Here is a 19,644-nt window from a genome sequence, read left to right on the forward strand (position 1 = left end):
CCCAAGCTGGTCCCGAGGTGGCCGAGAGGAGAGTTCGGCACTCCGAAAAGGTGAAGCCCCTAGTCCAGCCGCGGTGATGCAGCAGGTCGGCGGGTGACACCGGAGTCTCCGGCTGAGTAGCTAGGTTGACGAAGCGACGACGCGGGGTTTCCAACATAGGGCAGCGTGCCAAGGCGACAACACAATTTGGTCGACGGAGGCGACAGCGCGGCTCAGTCTAAGTCGATTGGCTGCACAGATAAAATAGTGCCAACCAAAAGTAATAACAGATAATAATGTATATTAAAAAAATTCTTCTACTTAATTAATATAAGTGAAGTAAATAATGAAAGAGATATGACCTGAGCGTCGAGGTCGGCCCGGTGAAGTGGTCGCGTGGTAATGCTGACAAAGGAATGTGCGCCGAGGCGACTCCCCAACTTGATCGATGTAGGCAGGACGACGTTGTTGGCCCCATAGAGTTGACTGCGTGACGTAGTCAAAGATGATTACCTGCGCATATAAAATAGTGCAGTCCAAAAATAGAAAATCTTCTATTTAATTGACATAAGTGAATTTTTTTGAATAAATATGGCTTGGGCGACAAGGTCAGCCCGGCGGAGCCGCAATGCGGAAAGGTGGACACAGGGACACGCGTCGACGCGACGCGACGACTTGGTCAACGTCAGCGGGACGACGATATCGCCTTGCCGAGGTGTTGGCGCGACCCAACCTAAATAGATTGCCTGCACACACAAAGTAGTGCAACCAAAAAATAATAATAATGAAAAAAGGGTGCATAATTAATTTATGCGAAAAAGGTTTGGTAAATATGGCCTGAGCGTCGAGACTAGCTCGATGGCGCGATGGCGTCGTGGTATGGCGATGTCGGCGAAGGTTGGCCTGCCCAGGTGACAGGGAGAGGCTGGCCGGACTAACGCCAGGTACAAACGTCGGTAGAATTTCTCTGCCAAAATAATGCAGTATACGCCAACAGAAAAAATTCCATGCGTAATAACTTTACGTGCTAACCGGATAGTTAGGAAAGATGAAACCTGGAATTATTTTGCACGTAGCAGACCATAGAGGAAATTCTTCAAGATCCCAGGTGACCTAGTACTAAACCAGACCATCCTCCGGGAGGAATTGCAGTGGAAATTGATGAAGAATCAACAAAAAATCAAGCATTAGATTTGGCCTTCACGTGAATTAGCAAAGTAAAGCTAAGGCATACTACGCATTGGGTTAGATCTCGAAGATCGTGTTGCACTTATTCTAATAATACCAATTAACAAATTGAATAACTTATTTGATGCTTCACGTGGTGTAGATTCTCTTTCTACAGGAACACTACTAGCAGCAGGAAATCGGCCAGGGACTTGGCCTGGGACTTCGGCCGGTGGAGGAAAAAATAATAGCGGCCGATTATCTCCGATTTGGCCACTAGTTGGACTAGTATTCAGCTGGTGCTCTTGTACGCTTCGCGGTCAGTCGGCCACAACACACCCATGACCAGACCATCAGGGAACAGTGGCGCCTGTCGCTCATGGACACGGCCGCCTATACTTCTGATCTGCGAATAATTAGTGCAGACCAGCAACATGGCTCAAAATAAATTATTCGTTACAGAACGATCTAATCAGAAGAATATCACCTGGTTATCCCATCGATCCGCGACGAACACCCAGCAAGCTCTCAATGAAAGCACCAATGTCGGTTCAATATCCGGCGTATCTCGTAGTAGGGGTCCTAAGCTAGGCGTCTTGGAGCGATGGTAACATGGACACGGAGTTTTTACCCAGCTTCGGGCTCTCTTGATGAGATAATACCCTACATGCTCCTTTTGATTGTTTTCATATGGGTGTAGTACAGAGTACATGTATCTACCACGTGATCGTAGTCATGAATCAGATCATCTATTGACTAGCCTGGCCTCGGTTTATATAAGACACCGGAGGCCTAGGGTTTAGGAGAGTCCTTGTCTTGGGCGCCAAGTCTTGTGAAGTCTTCCTTGTATGCGGCAGGGGTTGTCCGAACTGGCCCACGAGTATGCAGCCATGGGGTTCTCGGCCCAATCTAACTGATCGGGAGACGACGTGGTGAGTACCCCCTAGTCCAGGACACAGTTAGTGAGCCAAACAATGGCAAAGTTAGGACTCCAAAGCGATGCCTCCCAGAAGGTTACGACCATGGATAGCCGCCACCGCCCGATCCCGAAGATCACGTTTTCACTCGGAGCAAGACGACAGGAGTGCGAACGCCACGACGGAGCCTTCAGGAAGGGAACAATGTCAACTGCCACCGCCACCGTCGGCCAGTCAAAGGACTGGGCAAGTGGTGTACCTCGGCGCTCACACCGCTCCATCGCACCCTATAACTCCGTCAACCACCCGCAAACACGCCACCCACATGGCCATGGTTGCCTGCCCGCACCAGAGACGCGGGCTTCGCCCCCAAATGTCGCGCCTCCCGCCGCCAGAGCCGCCGCCCTGCAACCAGACCACCTCGAGACCTACACAAAGGCCCCGACTTTGGGCCAATCAGCGGCCCCGACCGATGGAACCGCCCGCAGGCGCTCCGCTGGTAGTCCTGCGTCAGCCCGCCCGTGGCCGAGGAAAGGGGGAGAAAGGGGAGTGGACGCATTCGGACCGACACAGAGGTGTGCCGGCGACAGGTCATGCGACCGCATCAAGGCCACCCATCCCTCCAACCAAGCTCCCCGTCAAACAAGAGGAAAGGGGGAGAAGGAGGAGCGGACGCATCCGGACCGGCAAACGTGCCGGCGACAGGTGGCGCGACCGCATCGAGGCCACCCATCCCTCCTACCGAACTCCCCAGCGAGACCCTCGAGTCGCCCCACCATGGTAGCTGGCACACATCTCCGCGAGGCCACCCACAAACGTGCGCCCGCCGAAGAGGGGCACCACATTGACCCGCCGCCGCAACCAAGGAAGCTCACCGGAGATGCCTCCTCGCGCCGCCCGCCGAAGTCCAAGCGCCGGACCAGGAAGGTCCCGACACGGACACGACCAGCACGCCCCGCCAGCAACCACCACTGCGCCGCCATCCCCACCAGCCCGGAGCCGAGGCAGGGCGGCCGCCCGCGACCCACACCACCCTCCGTGCCAAGCCAGGAGCCGGCCCAGGCCTCGCCGGACCCCGCCACCGACCCCCTGCCTCGCCGTGATAGCCGCCATCGCCAAATCCGCCCGCCGCCATGTACGCCCGCACCAGCCGCTCGCCGCCCCTGCCGCTCCACGACTGGGCGGGGCCTCGCAGCCACCACATTCATCATGGCCGCCCGCACCGCCGGCCCAGCCGACCACGACTTTGCCGCGGCGCCCCGCGCAAACGCCGCGTCCCCAGGAGCCTCCGCATCAGCCCGGCCGGCGGCGAGGAGGAGGGAGGCGAGAAGGGGGGCTGGCGGCGGCGCTTCCTAGGGTTCGCCCCCGCTCGCGGGAGCGGGATGGACGAATGGGTTTTTCCCCTGTCGCGGTGAAGCTTTCATAGGCTGGTCCAATTGGAGCTTTCGTGGCTGCCACATGAGGGATGGAGGGCATATCGTGTGCTCCGAAGTATTGAGTACTCCGGCTGCACCACGGACAGCTGAACCGTTGGATTAAATACGTAGGTACAGGATAGAATCTGGATGCCCATTCTTACAAAATTTGCAGAATGCACCCCATAGAAGTACAGAATAATGGTAACGTTTCAACAACCTAGCTCCAAGAGATGGGCCGCCAAAGTTTTGGAACAAAAAGTAGACACACATCATGTACCTAGGTAGCTGGTCATTGTAGTTAAAGAAGGTAATTGGTCGTTTTAGTTAAACAAAATAAACAAAATATGACAGCAGCTCTATAGTACAGATAGGACCATGTATTTTCGAAGATGACATAACAAAATAAACACAAAACTAGCATCCAGCAAACAGATTTAGCAAGGTAAAGGTAACTGAAAAATGAAGAATTAGTATGTCCATGAACCAAAGTTGGAACTGATAAAATCTGCACCAGAAATGTGAAGACGGCAACATCAAGTGTATTAACCAATCTTTGTGAAATTAGAAGGCAACACATCAACAAACATGTCATGATTCCGTAGTTCATAGTACGACGGTAATATCATGAAACTTTGCGACCAGTACTCATGGCAATACACATAAATCTACCATGAAGAACATAACTAGAGTTGCAACCCAAATATTATTTACAGCCCAAGGTATAACTGATTAACAGGTACACATATATTGCAGAAACATATTCAACTAGGTGTACAAGTTGTAGCAGAAATCCACACCAATGGAAGTTTACATATCACATAAACGAAGAAATTTCTCATCCAATCTCTAACGCAGAGTAAAGGATGCCATCCCCATGGGTTGGGTTGTGCTGCAAAATATCAAACAACTTCAAGTCAAAAAATTGCTAAAATACTCGACATGTTTTAATCGACGAGTAGCAAAATGTGAAAACCATTTGAGCCGTGATGGCCGACTTCGTAAATAGAGCAATATATTGATGTTGGACATTCGTGGACGCTACTTGCTCTGCAAACAAGAAAAACACATTAGGAAAACCTGACAACAGACATACTATATTCAAATTATGGTTGGGAATGTCATTCCGGTGAAGGATTCAAATTCTTGAACTTTATTTTGCTCGTCAAATGGCCCCATCTGCCTCAAGTGTGCAAGAGCATCACCAATAACTTGTGAAAGTATTTCATCTTGTCATCACAATGTTTAGTTGCATGCAGTGCCAAGCTGAACTGGCATTATGTCATGACATATAGCACCAAAATGCTAAATCTGTAGGAATGTAGTGCCATCTTTTTACACCTGAATAAGGAAGGCCAACTCAGGATCAACCAAAGCAGACATTGGAATACATAGACAAGTTGAAGAAAATGAAGTGCAAACAAACATCTCTGATTCTATAGCTGGCAAACAAGCCACTCCCCAATTACAAGCAGAGGCTATGGCCCTTCAGGTTGCTGCATAAATAATTTTGAAATCCATATGCAAGCAGGTCATTTTTCTGGTAGATAATCTGTCACTGGCCAAGGTAGCAGCGCCAAGAAACATTATTCCCTGGGCATTGGGAGATCAGAAACCAGCTAGCAATTTTCTTTGCTACAACAGGAAACACGCAAATACAAATTTATCACATACCAAGGAACTTTAACTTTGTCGCTCACAACCGTGCTTCAGAGGTAAGTATATTATGAGGTAGAGAGCAAAAAAATTGGCATGTTGTAGGTTAGCACGTAGAGGTGATCAGTGTCCATGCTTTCAAAGCTAGGCAATCCTGATGTTAAGGTTGACCGCAAAAAAAAAAAAAATCCTGATGTTAAGGATTGTCAAATCCTGAAGTAAAATGTGCTTGATAGTGAATATAAGGCGCTGTTGGTGCTGCCTCTTGTGATCTTGTCCAAAAACAGAAGGAAGATCAAAGAGATAATACATTTAATTAACTAAACCAAGAATGCCGTACTACTAGTTTCAGTAGAAATACTGAACAAACATATACGGAGCTCTAAAAAATTAGTGAGGCACATATTGCTAATGTTAATGGATCTCGGTCTTGTGCCAACAAGCACTTCATCAGGTACTTGAACAGGTAGATAAATTTACTTTGTACTCGTCTCAGACCATATGTCGTTGACATTTTATATACCTAATTGCTCGATAGGTAGTCTAAGAAAAATACAACAAGTTGGTTCTGTGATTACTTTTCCTGCACCTTCATACAGAGAGATATCAACACATTTAAATCTAATAGCATTAGCTACATGCCTACATCCCACACATTCAGCATAAAGGGGAGTAGGGGACGATGGATTAGAACCAAAACACACGGTAAAATACACAAGGTTGTAACATTCAAAAGGTTACCTGAAGGCTGGAGTTCTCTTCTTTGTCGTCGGCAGATGGTGGAGCTAGGCGTCGGCGGGCGGATCTGGCGCCAGGTGTGGGGATTGGGTGGCGCCAAGGTGGAGAATGGCGGCGCGGGGATGGGGCGGGCTGTGCGCTGGAAGTCGGGGCACTGTACGTCATTACCGTGGCGAGGTCGATCGCCGGAGGGCCCAGTGCAGCGCACGGCGAGGTCCGCCGCCGGAGCCCTGAATACCTATATATCTGCTCGTGTCCAAAATCGGGAGCACTGTTGGAGAAGCATTGCAGCTATTCTACACTTACACGGGGATATTTTTGCAAATCTTAAAGGGTGGGGTGTTCAGGTTTCATCTCGTCCCTACATTCAGTATCTAACGATTGGATTGTACAGGGAGCAGCCGGAGCACCCAATACCTTGGAGTACAGGATATTTCCCCATGAGGGATGTCCGTGGTAGAGATGGGCACGGCTTTGACCACCCATCTCTGTCTTGTTGGCCCACGGTGCACAGTTAGGAGTATCGGACGATGGGCCGGCTGGCCCATTCACACCATCAAACCTGAGCAACACACTCGTTATCATATTTTTGTCAAAAAAAAAACTCTTTAGCATATTTTCACCCTAGAAAAACAAATGTCAACTTTGTCATTAGCTAATGGCAGGTGTGCCCCACGTTGTGTAGGCCCACATGTCAGTCAAACTACGGTGATCCTAAATCAGCGGTCCCTTCGACGTGAACTAGTCCATTTGCTCGGCGCAGCCGCACCCTTCCGCAAGAAAGAAAAGGAGGGGAGGGGAGAACAGAATAACATCAGACCCGCAAAGAGGAGGAGCGAAACAGCATCCCTGCCTTCCTCCACGCCCGTAGGGTTTCCGGATCGGAGGAGCCCAAGCCGCCGCAGCCATGGTTCGCGGATCGCTCGGGAGGTTGGCGTCGCGCACCCTCTCCGTCGCCGGCAAATGGCAGCACCAGCAGCTCCGCCGCCTCAACATCCACGAGTACCAGGTACCCGCGTCCAGATCCCGCCGTCCCTCCCCCATTCTGCTCGATTCGTATCTGTGCGGATTCGTTTAATCTCGATTTGGAGGCCCGTCTGACAAGCTAGGGTTTCTGCCGGCCTGGCTTATGTGGGTGTCGCAGGGCGCGGAGTTGATGGGGAAGTTCGGGATCAACGTGCCCAAGGGCGCCGTGGTGGGGTCAGTGCAGGAGGTCAAGGAAGTTTTGAAGAACGTCTTCCCCAGTGAGAAAGAGGTGATGCTACCTAGGTTTCTAATGTTTTGTTTTTTCTGTCGTTGTTATCTTTCACTCGTGCAAATGCGAGGCTTGTGCTGTGCAGATGGTATTGAAATGTGTTAGTGAATCTAGTTCACTGCGAATTCCTGCTGAATCCGGATTAGGTTGGTAGAAATGTCTTTTTTGTTTGGTAATGTTTGCTGTGATGTGCGATGCATTTTGGAAAGGAGGTTATTGGTTGCTATAATGTATAATGTGTGTGTATTCTGATAGCCTCGTTCTTGCAATTCGTACGCCTCTGTTTTATGTTGTCCTGTGTGTTAAAAGTAACATTACTTACATGTGTAAATCACTCCACCGCCCTGCAAACGAAGTGAGTCATGCCATGCTGTAGTTGCTCTTGGAATTGTAATGCTGTGTTGGGATATTTTTTTGTGCTAACTTCATGACCTCCAAGAAATACTATATATTTTCTCCAAAAGCTGTTTTAATTAACTGAGATGACGTCCCAGGTTCTTTTCTGTATTCTGCACCTAAATACTTGTGTAGCCGTGTTAGTTATCCTTGTGCCAGCAGATTGTTTGGCTGGGCAGTTCATTCCCAATATGAAGTATAGCAGATGCTCACCCCTAATGTATTTATGGTGCTGTATGTATCATAGGTTGCACCATGTTATTATTCGTAGTTCAACTGTGTTTAAAAGATGACACCATTGCAGATAGTTGTGAAAAGCCAAATCCTTGCCGGTGGCCGTGGATTGGGAACTTTCAAAAGTGGACTAAAGGGTGGTGTTCATATTGTTAAGGCTGAGGAGGCTGAAAGCCTTGCAGGTAAATCTTTTTGTGAGCGGTAGTTTACATTATGGTATGTGCACATTCATGGTGTAGTAACGCAGTTTGAAGATATTGTGTGTCCAAGTATTTGTTGAGATATATCGTTGAGAATTTGGCTTAGCAAATCTACATTTATGCATAATCCTTATCATTCCTGACTGCATTAGACTAGAAATGCGCGCCACCTGGCCAATTTTATGGATACAACTATCCATACACATGAAGGCCAAGCATATAATATAACTGAGATCAGTTCATTCTATTGGTTGTGTCTAAATTGTTGTCATCACTTTTATCAGTTGTCACAGTGAAAACTGCAACTTAAGGTCACGTGCTTCTATGAAGCGTGACATGATAATTACATTCAGGTTTAACTAAACTGATTTATTTTAGGTGATCTTTTCTTGGAATCTACTACCTCCATACCAAAATATAACATGTTTGGCCTACCAAAACGTTTTATATTTTGGTATGGAGGTAATAAGTTGTATCCACTCCTTTGTTGCCGGCTATAAGTGCTTTATTATTTAATGGTTTGGTTCTGAGTGAATGTGCCTTCCCATTTGAACTTGCATCCATTGGATTTCTAGTGACATGTAGTGTTGTCATTTTGTTTAGAGTGAATCAACTAAATTGTAGTTACTTCTGTGTTGGTTGTGCATGTTTTCACTGTAGAGTGTTTGTACTGACTCATCTGCAGCTAAAATGCTTAACCAGGTCCTGGTAACAAAACAAACTGGTCCACAGGGGAAGGTTGTGGGCAAGGTTAGTTTTTTCTAATCCGATCCCATCTTCTGCATCTCTGTTTCCTTATTGCTGTGATTAGCTTGCTGTTCTTATTTGCTGTTGGTATACTTCTGCTGTTCAGTTTCAGTTGTGTTATGTAGCATTGCTAGAAATTAACGTTTTAGGTATTTCGTGACTGTTCAGTATGCAAGTTCTGGCTTCCACGGGCTTGATACTCACCTGACTTGTTTCTATCAGTGTTTAGATCTATGATGTATGGACCAATTCCAGTGTACTTACGTTCAATGAAGTTAGACAGAATAATAATATACAGTTGATTGGGCCATATCGCCGTACCTAGTATTTTGTTCTTGCCGTGCAATGGCAATAGTTAATCTACAACGTTTTTTTGAGTTATTTTTAAGACAGTAGTGCATTAGCATTTCAACTTCTCAGGTAAACGATATTCAAATAATGCTGCTGTCATTTAGTTCTGCTTGATTCAGTGAAACATTTTTAACTACCGATATTTTTTCTGTTCTGTTTGACAGGTCTACTTATGTGAGAAAATGTCACTTGTTAATGAGATGTACTTTGCGATCACCCTTGATAGGAAGACTGCTGGTCCAGTATGTCATTGAGCACTGGCCCGCTTGTCCATTTTTTCATTTTCATTACCCAGCATCTGTTCCATTTTGTGAATAAATCAGTGCGGTCTATATTGTTTTTATAAGATATCATGGTATTACAAACCTTTCTCATGTATAAGTGCCAAAGGAAATAGCTGTTAGTGCTGTCGATTGTTTTTATTCCAGACTTGTTTAGGATGTCGATCCATGATAATTTATAAGATTGTGTGCATGAATATGCTTACATAAAATATAGATCATACTTTCCTGGGAATAGTGTTCCTCTTTTGTCCCTGCATAGCGAGTTACCACAATTATTTAATTGAAGTGATCAATGTATATGTTATATTCAGTTTTCCATTAAAAAAATACCATTGTATGGTAAACCTTCACATTAATCTCTAGTTGTCTAATAACAGGCGGTCACATTAGTATTTCACTGTATTAAGTTTCTTAAATTTTGGATGTATCATTAGACAAGTTCCTTGTACAGATTTTTGAGGCCACGCAGAGATGTTTTCTTTCTACTTCTGTATTTGTTCTGATATAAGCATGAACTGAACATTTGGGGCGATGTGACCTAGTCCTTGAGTGTTCTTGGTTGTTTTGGCCGCTTTACTTTTTCTAAACCCTATAATGTACTCCCTCCGTCCCAAAATTCTTGTCTTAGATTTGTCTAGATACTGATGTATCTAACACTAAAACGTAACTAGATACATCCGTATTTAGATAAATTTAAGACAAGAATTTTGGGACGGAGGGAGTACTTCATCAATCAAACCTGTAGCTACTTAATGTCCATTTCCCCCTGTTTCAATTGCAGAGACTCATGCTGTGAGATTTTTTTTCTAGTGCTGATTGCTAAGGTTCATATTTTTTTTTTCAGCTCATTATAGCTTGTGCTGAGGGAGGAACGAGTATTGAAGATCTTGCAGAGAAGTTCCCTGATAAGATCGTTAAGGTCATCTATTTCTTCAACTTGATTTTGGATCAATGCGTACATATCTTGAGTAGCAGGTTCACTTGTCATATCAGAGCTTTTAGCGTCTTAATCTGATAATTTGCTTACACATTGAAATCCAATTCCTTATATTACCAGGTTCCTGTTGATGTATTCAAGGGAATCACTGATGAGGATGCAGCTAAAGTTGTTGATGGTCTGGCACCAAAGACAGCAGACAGGCAATCTTCTATAGAACAGATTAAGAAGCTATATGAACTTTTCTGCAAGACCGACTGCACAATGCTGGAGGTACTGCAGTGTGAAGTGATTCTCATTTGCGATGTTTCATATCTTTGGTATTCTTCTGATCTGGATTTCTTATGTGAGTAGATAAATCCTCTTGCCGAGACAGCTGATAAAAAGCTAGTTGCTGCTGATGCAAAGTTGAACTTCGATGATAATGCTGCGTTTAGGCAGAAAGAAATATTTGCACTGCGTGATACAACACAGGAGGACCCCAGAGAGGTATTTTGTGTGTTGCTCTTTTCTTTAATACCTTTTTCATGTTCAGTTTGTCTCTCTGTTAAACTGTTTTCTCTTCTTTATTTTGTATAATCCCTAACCCTTCTTTTGAAGGAAGATTTGCCTCTACAGATTATATATTTTTCTTGCAAATATAAGAGCACTGTGAACTGAGATTTATCTTTACCAACTTTACAGGTGGCTGCTGCTAAAGCAGATTTGAACTACATCGGGCTTGATGGAGAGATTGGTTGCATGGTGAATGGTGCAGGATTGGCAATGGCTACGATGGACATCATTAAGCTGCATGGTGGTACACCTGCCAATTTTCTTGATGTTGGTGGGAGTGCATCCGAGGGACAGGTATATATAGTGGGATTTTTTGTTTGTTTGTTCGTAATTATCAACCCTGGTGAAATTTGTATATACTATTAACAGCTAGAAGATGTTGCAAAAACTAATGATTAATTACTTAAAATCCATGTGAAGAATTGTGTTTCCACCTTTTGTTTTCAACAAATGTACATGTTCATTTTTTAAAACTTTTATTCAGGTTGTGGAAGCATTTAAGATATTGACTTCAGACGATAGAGTGAAGGCAATTCTAGTGAACATTTTTGGAGGTATCATGAAATGTGACGTGATAGCAAGTGGAATAGTGAATGCAGCTAAACAGGTATCTATCAAGTTTTGATTGAATGAATACACCATATTCTTGTAGCCCGTTTTTAGTAAAATTATTTTCACCTATTTGGTGTTTATTTATTTCTGTGGGGAACCTTATCTTGAACGTTTGTACAGTTTATTTGCATCCGTTTCAGAAACTAACTCTTAACGTACAACTCAATATTTGTTTCAGTCATCTGCTCGGTTTTTTTGTAACACCAAACTATCCCATATTTTCTGTGCATACTTTATTGTATGTGGTTTCATTATAGGATAGTTTGGTGTTACCTTTAGTGTCTTATGCGAAAGATTTTTTCTGTATTGGTGATATTTCATCAAGTTCTGAAATTCCTGATTAGACGCTGTGTATAATTTTGTAATTTTCCCATGATGTATGCTAGAAGAGTCCTTTCAGCATGTTATTGTTCCCCAGGAATGTAATGATAGTACATAGCATGTTATTTGGCTTAATATTCCTTGAGCTTACAACTATTTTATCTCTGATTGATGTATCATAAGTTCATAACATACTTGTCCTGTAGCAAATTCTTACACTTGTTCTCCGATTATCAGGTTGATCTTAAGGTCCCTGTTGTTGTTCGGCTAGAAGGCACCAATGTAGACCAAGGGAAAAGGATTCTTAAGGTATTGATGATCATCTTTGTGCATGCGTGTTAGCTGAGTCATGCTTCCTTTGTTTTGAAGTTGTTCATGTTTGGGATTTGACTGGTCATGGTGCTCTGATTGCAGGAAAGTGGAATGACATTGATCACTGCAGAGGATCTTGATGATGCTGCAGAGAAGGCTGTAAAAGCATCGGTCAAATGATTAATGATTGTACCATATCAGTCTAAAGTTCTGTTTTCACTGGTACGAGAGGAGTGCTGCTCTCTTGCTTATTTCGGGGGCCGAAATCTTGAAGTGCATTTTCTTTTGAAGTGGAGTGATTCCACTTGGAGTTTTCCTTCAAACATGTGATCTTTGTGTTAATAAACCTATATGGGCACAAAATTGAGCAGCCACTGTTATGAAGTTCAAGTAGGATTTACCTGTTTTGCCCGGATCAGCAGTCTACGTGTTGACGCTTCATTTGCCCTGTCAACTACTGCATCTTGCATCGTAACTGCGCAGCCTAAGCTGTTAAAATCATACAAACTGAAATTTATTTAGAGTATTATTTTCAATACCGCACCATGTTTGCGCGTTCTCTTGGTTATTCTAATGAAATAATGATGACTAACACAGAATTTGCAAGTGTTGGGAATTTATTTGAATTTCGTATTCCAGAGATTCTTGTGTAAGTCCTAAATGACTAAAGGAGGACGAGAAGTACGTAGTACTAAAATGTGCACTATGAATATAAGTTGATTAATCAAAATTTGGAAATGTATATGAGCCTGTTTCCTGTCTGTTAACCCGGTCAGGCCACTCCTCTCCAGGCTCCAGCTATCTTCTCTTTTCTATATACTGCCGATTGAACGAACTATTGATCCAGATAAATCTTGAATTACTGCTGAAGTATTGTCCTTGCCAGCCGAGGTGTTGCTTTCGCAGTGGTTTCATGTGTCAATGTTCTGCCTTGACATGAGCTTGTACAGTCGATGACCCGTACGTGGTCCAACAGCAGCAACACATGGGTGTGGTCTCTTCCTGCTGGCTATCAGGCTATGGCATATCGTCCGCCCGTCCAGGAACCATCTTGCTATGCTGTACCCACCGGAAAAAAACTCTTCGCTACAAAATTGTCTAGCCAGCTGTGGCACTGCGCTAACCTGTCCACCATTCATACGTTTTTAGGGCATAAAAACGATTAATGCAATTTTACCCCATGTTTTTCCCTGCGGAGAAGAAAAATGACTCGAATGAATGCCCAATGCCAATTGGCCATCACTCCCTCTGCACTAAAAAGGAAAGCTTGAAAGTTTTGTCTGAAATCAAATGTTGTAAAGTTGATTAGAAAAAAACAACAAATACGACACTAGATATGCAAAATAAATATTTTATTGCATTTAATGATAGTACTATTTTTTTTACCCCGCAGAAAAATGATAGTATTTTGATATTGTAGTTGTTGATATATTTTTATGGACTCAATTTAATTTTTGTACCATTTGATTTCAATCAAATTGATGGATTATGGATGGGCTTAGGCCCATATAAGACAATAATTCCTGGTTAATCTCTAAGGCTGATGCATGTGTACAGTAAGTGTTGGAAGTGTGGGATGTTTAGTCCCATACTGCTACAATAAGAAAAGTGAGACATCTTTATAAGGGCTGCTCTACCACTTGCTATTGGGAGCTTGGGAATAGGAGCTGTACACGCGCGCTCCTCCTCCGCCACCCGCCTCGCCTCGTCACGACGCGCGCGCTTATTTTTGCCGGTCAAGAATGGTTAATTAATCTCGTATTAATTAACGAGCCGCTTACGGAAGCGCCACTGTCCGAGACGTTGGACCGTGGGGACTCGGTCGTGGGCCTGGCCCAGGCCCATCTACCTGACGGCCTATATAAAAAGACGCTGGCCACTGGAGTGAACCCTAACTCAGTTCACTCACTCCCTCTCGTACAACCCTAGCCGTCATCTACTGTTCCTCTCTCTGTGCTGCTTCCGGCGATCCCATCCCGACGATCGCGTGCACGGTTGGTCGGGAGAGCGGGTGCCTCCGGAACCCTCAATAAGGTTTTTTAGGAGCGTCTCGACGCGACTGCTCCCGATCCGTCTCCGTCTTCGTCCGCCTCTGCTTCCACTACTTCCTCTACATCGACTCCATGGCTGATGACGAAGTCGCCAAGAAGAAGGCCTTGGCTGATGCCGAGACTGCTGTTGCCGCCGCCGCGTTGACCTGGCCAACCGGAGGGTATGACTCGTTCACCCCTATTTGCTCGTTCATGTACTAGCCGTATATATGCTGTTCATAGATGGTTCGTTTCTATGTACAGTATGTGCTCACATGCTTAGTGCTCACATGCTTAGGTATCGGTATGAGATGCATACCGTATTTGTCATGTTTACTGTCTACTCGTGGATTAGATTATTCGAGAAAGTGCTAATATTTCCAACACAAAATGTATAGATCTTCTTTGCAAGCACGGAGGCAGTGCTGCATAGACCAAGATGAGTACGCGACACTTCGGAATTTTGCCACATGCCTGCCGTATGTACATCAATTGAGTAATCTGATGCAAAGTTAGGATAACCATACGTCCAAACTGATCCGCAACGTTCTTGTGTATCACAAACAAGACCCAAACTTATTAGATTATTCCGGGTACGTGCCGCAACTATTATTAATCTGTGGAGTGGTTTCTCCCGGAGGACGGGTCGCGTTTCAGCTGCTCCGCGATGCCGGTGGCGAGGCAGTAGGCCACGGACTGTATGGTGATCATGGGGTTGACGCCCACCGCGCTGGGCAGGACGCTGCCGTCGCACACGTACAGCCTCTCCGCCTCCCAGCTCTCGCCGCGCGCGTCCACGGCGCCGTCCCCGGCCGTCGCGCCCATCCTGCAGCTGCCCATCTGGTGCGCCGTGCAGCACAGGCTCCAGTTCTCGCTCTTGGACTGCGGCCCGCGCACCCCGGTCACGCCGTCCAGGAACTCCTCCACCTCCTCGTCCGTCGCGCCCTTGCAACTCAGCCTCTGCCCGTCGCTCCGGTGCGTGCCGACCTCCGTCGCGCCGGCCGCCACCAGGATGCGCAGCGCCCGCCGCAGCCCCTCGCGCTGGTTCTCCCGGTCCACCGGGTCCAGGTGGTACGCGATCCGCCGCTCGCCGTGCACCGTCCCCGACCCGCGGTCCCTCACCAGGGAGAAGATGTGCACCGTCCGGCCGTAGTTGAGCATCCGCTCCTTCATGTCGCGCCCGGACACCCAGGGGAACTGCGTCCCCGCGGCGGCCACGCCCATCAGCGGCGTCTCGAGGATGGCCCGGTGCGGCAGCCCGTCGCCGGCGGCCTCCACCTTGTGCAGGGACGTGATGATGCCGCCCTCGTACATCTTGCCCCTCAGCTCCGGCATCTTGTCCGGCGGGAAGTAGCCCCACGCCATGGCGATCGGGTGGAGGTGGAGGTTCTTGCCGATGTGCGGGTTCTTCAGCCCGCTGCCGCGCAGCAGCACCGGCGTGAGGAGGGAGCCGCCCGCTGCGACGGTCACCTTGGCGCGAACCTCCAGCTTCCTCGTGATCGCCGGGTTGGAGCTGGTAGCCACCACGCCGACACACCTCTTCCCCCTCGCACCGGCCGCGTCGGTGAACAGCAGCTTCTCCGCCTTGCAACCCGTCAGGATCACCGCGCCGCGGGCCACCGCGTCGACCAGCCACGTCGTGTCCGTGCCGCGCTTGTCCCCGGTGCGGCAGCCGTACCCGCAGCTCCCGCAGTAGTGGCCCTCCGACGAGTTCCTCGCCACCGGCTCGACCTTGTACCCCAGCTTCTCGCACCCCTTGCGCAGGACCTTGTTCTGGAGCCCTTCCTCCTTGCAACCCGACGTGACGCCAAGCCGCTTGAACACCACGTCCATCGCGGCGGTGTACTCTGACTTGTCGAACAGCGGCAGGCCGTGCGCGGCCGCCCACTCCTTGCGCACGCTGTCGGGTGTCTTGATGCAGGCCGACCAGTTGACGGCCGAGCCGCCGCCGACCGTGGAGCCGGCCAGGAGGAGCCCGCTGCCGCTGAGCGTGCTCACGAACCCGCCGTACTCGTAGAGCTGGCTCATCGACGGGCCCTCGATGGACGTATAGTCCCTCGCCGTGAAGTAGTTCCCCTTCTCGATGACCACCACCTTGTGGCCGGCCCCTGCGAGCACCGCGGCGGCCACGCCCCCGCCGCAGCCGGAGCCGACGATGACGACATCGCACTCGATCCTGCACACGTTCCGCGCCGCGTCCTCGGTTACCGCGAGGCCCTTCTCGGCGAGCCTAATCGGGAGGGACGCGTCGGTATGGTGGATGGTCTCGACCACGCCGTCGTCGAGTGGCCGCTTGGTGTTCGCCTGCTCTTCTTGCTCCGGAGCCTCGTCGGTTGCCGGGCTGTAGCCGATCGCTCGCCAGTGGGGATTCTCCGAGTTCTCGTCGGTCTGCGGGAAATGAAAAACCATCGTCAGAGCTGGTTGCTGTCATTTTCAACTCAACAAATCCACCGCATTGTAAGTGTAGTGTTGTTCTTGCAGCTAATAGGGCTGCCTTTCTTTTTTCCTTTGATCTTGGGATCCTCCTCGTGTTGTTTCTTCCGTTGCTCTCTGCTAAATCTAATTGAAGCCAGCAATTTGCTGGATCTTTCAAAAAAAAAAATCCACCGCATTGTCAGGGCTGGTTGCTGTCATTTTCAACTTATAAAATCTATTTCTAGTACTCTTCCTAAATTCGGGCACAATGGACCACGTCGTAGAAGGTGAAGAATTAGTGCGATGTTCGGAAGTCGCGACCAGAACAAACCCAACAAGAAATTAAGTGTGCGTGTGCCATCAACTCTACGGAACTTGTCCCCTTTTTGATGGAAAATTCTCACTCTTTTTGTCGTGCTTCAAGTCTCCAATCACTAATAAAGTCTAAAAACGGGGACACGTCTCACTCTGTTGAATTATTATATGGTAAATAACCAACGGCCACCGGTGCACATCACGGTCGGCATGAATCCACTGATGTGCGCTACGGCGGTGATTCGCAGGGCGTGGGATCCGTCGCGCTGTAAGCCTAAAATTCACACGTTCGGCCCAACGAGTAAAACGATTACTGACGAACCACCCGATGTTCACAAAGAGCACGTGGCCTTTCGTCAGACTATCATGAAGCCGTGGTACACTGGCTGCTACACAGCGTGCATGCATGCGTCCATTATTGCGCTGTGCCGCGCGCGCGCAGAGGCGCCATGGCAAACAGCAAGATCGTACGCCACACCACCACCACAAATACACTCGTATATACGCTGCCGCCTGCCGATGCAATGCACGCGAGAAGCTAGCTAATGTTTCCATTTGCAAACTGGACATAGTAGTGGAGCTACAAAAGTACTCAGTCAGTAGGCGTGCGTGCTCTGCTTACCCAGGAGTAGAAGACGTAGAGGCAGAAGACCTTGACGAGGAGGAAGAAGAGGCGCAGCGGCGGGAGCATGGTCTCCCGGCTCCACCGGCGCAGCGCGTCCTCCCGCCGATCCACCGGCATCTCCGCGAACCGCTGCACGAACGGGGAGCTCCACGACAGGCACCGGGCGCCGCACAGCGCGAGCGTCCCCAGCCGCGTGCCCAGCAGCCAGAGCACCGTCCGCACCAGCGTCAGCGCTTCCCGGAGACACATTGCCGACATCAGCTGCGCCACCTGAGCGCGCGTGTACGCACAGAGTTAGCCGCCGGTTGGTAAACAAAACGCAGGTCGTCGTAGCTGGTCGCAGGTGTGTGTGCTACTAACCTCGTCCGGGACGGGCGGGTCGGCGGCGGATGCGAGGAAGAAGTCCCGGACGGCCTTGTCGGCGGCCAGGTGGTGGGCGTCGGGCGGCAGCGACGGGACCAGCACGCCGCACACGGCGGTGAGCGCCATCATCTGGGTGGCGGAGAAGCCGTGCGTGTAGGGCTCCTTCCTCGCGCCTCCTCCCCGGAGGAGGGGGTGGCCCTGCCTTCTTCTCTGCTTCTTGTCCTCTTCCATGGCGCCTTTCTGATGTCGTCACAGACCCACAGGGGTATGATGGAGCGTGGGTGGGTAGCGGCGAGGTGCGAGGTAATGGACAAGCGGAGTGTGGACTGTGGAGGTACCGAGGCTTTAACATTGGACGGATGGGATATGGACGATGATGGATGGGCGGCAACGTCCGTCCGCTGCTTCCCGGGCCCCGCGGAACGCGGAAGGATTGCGAAATTTCAGAACCATCCAGGCACAGCTGTTTTTTCTTTTTTACTGTCTGATCTTCTCATCTGTTAACTGAACCGGAGGTGCAGGGTAACTGCCTGAACTGAAGTGAATCTAGAACGGCGCACAGCTCGTCGGCTGGACGGCTGCTGAAGGGTTACGTGCCGCGGCACGGCAGCCCACTGTGTCCTCGCGCGCGGGACATCACATGCACGGTGCGCCGCTGCGCACGCGCGCGGCCGGCGCAACGGCTCAACCGCGCGCGTGTACCATTTGCTTGTTGATTCTGGAGGAGACGGATGGATACGCGGGGGCTGCCGCGTATGCAAACAGCAAAAACGGAGAGTCCCGATCAAATTGACTTCTTAGAGCATTTAAACAAATTAGGGTTTGGAACAATGCTCGATATCCTTGGTGGCTACGACTGTCATATATTTATAAGAGGGAACCGTACAAATACGTTACAACACGTATATCTAATATATACTTAGCCTAACGCCCTCCCTCAATCTTAACTATGTCCTAAAACACTCAGAAGATTAAGATTGCGACGACATCCTTCAAAAGAAGGCAAGGGCAAGGGTTTAGTGAAAATATCAGCAAGCTGATCCTTCTATGAAACAAACTTAATCTGAAGGAGCTTCTGAGCAACACGTTCCCTCACAAAATGATAGTCAACTTCGATGTGCTTCGTTCGGGCATGAAATACTGGATTGGATGAAAGGTATGTTGCACCGATGTTATCACACCAAAGAACAGGCGGCTGAGTTGGGGAGACCTTCAACTCTCGAAGCAATGACTGCACCCACATGACCTCAGCTGTGGCATTAGCAACAACTTTGTACTCAGCTTCGGTACTACTCCGAGACACCGTAGCTTGCTTGCGAGCTTGCCAGGCGATCAAGTTAGGCCCAAAGAACACAGCATGTCCCCCCGTGGATCGCCGATCATCAGGACAACCAGCCCAGTCGGCATCAGAAAATGCTGAGATCAGTCCAGAACGCGCAGGCTGAAGATGGAGACCATATGAACCAGTGTGACGAACATAGCGCAAGATGCGCTTAACAGCTGACCAGTGAGGAGCACGTGGTGTATGAAGATACTGGCACACACGGTTAACTGCAAATGATATGTCTGGTCGAGTAATGAGCAAGTACTGCAGTCCACCCACAATGCTGCGTACTCTGTGGCATCCTCAGGAGCAAGCAAGTCACCAGCAAGAGCTGTCAGTTTGTCTGTAGCAGACATGGGAGTCGTAGCAGACTTGCACTGCAACATACCGGCACGACGCAGGAGATCCTGAGAGTACTTCTTCTGAGTAAGAGTCAAGCCACCATCAGAATGAAGAACCTCTAGGCCCAGAAAATAATGCAGTCTCCCAAGATCCT

The 19,644-nt window shown here is 48.4% G+C and overlaps 2 protein-coding genes and 1 long non-coding RNA gene across 3 annotated transcripts; 1 reads left to right on the forward strand and 2 right to left on the reverse strand.

Annotated features, from left to right (window-relative positions):
• Window positions 1–4,129: 4,129 nt before the first annotated feature.
• Window positions 4,130–6,176, reverse strand: LOC123141538 (uncharacterized). Its single transcript, XR_006470349.1, has 3 exons — window positions 5,876–6,176; window positions 4,455–4,819; window positions 4,130–4,370 (listed from the first exon to the last, which is right to left on the reverse strand). It is a non-coding gene; the product is annotated as an uncharacterized lncRNA (long non-coding RNA).
• A 423-nt stretch (window positions 6,177–6,599) lies between these two features.
• On the forward strand, window positions 6,600–12,494 carry LOC123144854 (succinate--CoA ligase [ADP-forming] subunit beta, mitochondrial). The gene is made up of 12 exons (XM_044564106.1): window positions 6,600–6,881; window positions 7,017–7,127; window positions 7,828–7,939; window positions 8,643–8,707; window positions 9,220–9,297; window positions 10,184–10,258; window positions 10,397–10,549; window positions 10,631–10,765; window positions 10,961–11,125; window positions 11,316–11,438; window positions 12,002–12,073; window positions 12,179–12,494. The coding sequence occupies exons 1-12, from the start codon at window positions 6,780–6,782 to the stop codon at window positions 12,254–12,256; spliced, it is 1,269 nt and encodes a 422-aa protein (XP_044420041.1). The 5' UTR covers window positions 6,600–6,779; the 3' UTR covers window positions 12,257–12,494.
• Window positions 12,495–14,590: 2,096 nt separating this feature from the next.
• Window positions 14,591–18,160, reverse strand: LOC123144856 (long-chain-alcohol oxidase FAO2). Its single transcript, XM_044564107.1, has 3 exons — window positions 17,822–18,160; window positions 17,459–17,731; window positions 14,591–16,494 (listed from the first exon to the last, which is right to left on the reverse strand). The coding sequence occupies exons 1-3, from the start codon at window positions 18,053–18,055 to the stop codon at window positions 14,719–14,721; spliced, it is 2,283 nt and encodes a 760-aa protein (XP_044420042.1). The 5' UTR covers window positions 18,056–18,160; the 3' UTR covers window positions 14,591–14,718.
• Between the last annotated feature and the right edge of the window lie 1,484 nt (window positions 18,161–19,644).

Source organism: Triticum aestivum, chromosome 6D (genome assembly GCF_018294505.1).
Source record: "Triticum aestivum cultivar Chinese Spring chromosome 6D, IWGSC CS RefSeq v2.1, whole genome shotgun sequence".
Lineage (NCBI taxonomy): Eukaryota > Viridiplantae > Streptophyta > Magnoliopsida > Poales > Poaceae > Triticum > Triticum aestivum.

Excerpts from the sequence above, each read along its gene's own strand:
- LOC123144854 (XM_044564106.1), top strand. The coding sequence starts at position 6,780 with ATGGTTCGCGGATCGCTCGGGAGGTTGGCGTCGCGCACCCTCTCCGTC. Across the intron at positions 6,882-7,016 it reads TCAACATCCACGAGTACCAG|GGCGCGGAGTTGATGGGGAA; the intron begins GTACCCGCGTCC and ends TGGGTGTCGCAG. Across the intron at positions 7,128-7,827 it reads TCTTCCCCAGTGAGAAAGAG|ATAGTTGTGAAAAGCCAAAT; the intron begins GTGATGCTACCT and ends ACACCATTGCAG.
- LOC123144856 (XM_044564107.1), bottom strand. The coding sequence starts at position 18,055 with ATGGAAGAGGACAAGAAGCAGAGAAGAAGGCAGGGCCACCCCCTCCTC. Across the intron at positions 17,732-17,821 it reads ACCCGCCCGTCCCGGACGAG|GTGGCGCAGCTGATGTCGGC; the intron begins GTTAGTAGCACA and ends ACGCGCGCTCAG. Across the intron at positions 16,495-17,458 it reads TCTACGTCTTCTACTCCTGG|ACCGACGAGAACTCGGAGAA; the intron begins GTAAGCAGAGCA and ends CATTTCCCGCAG.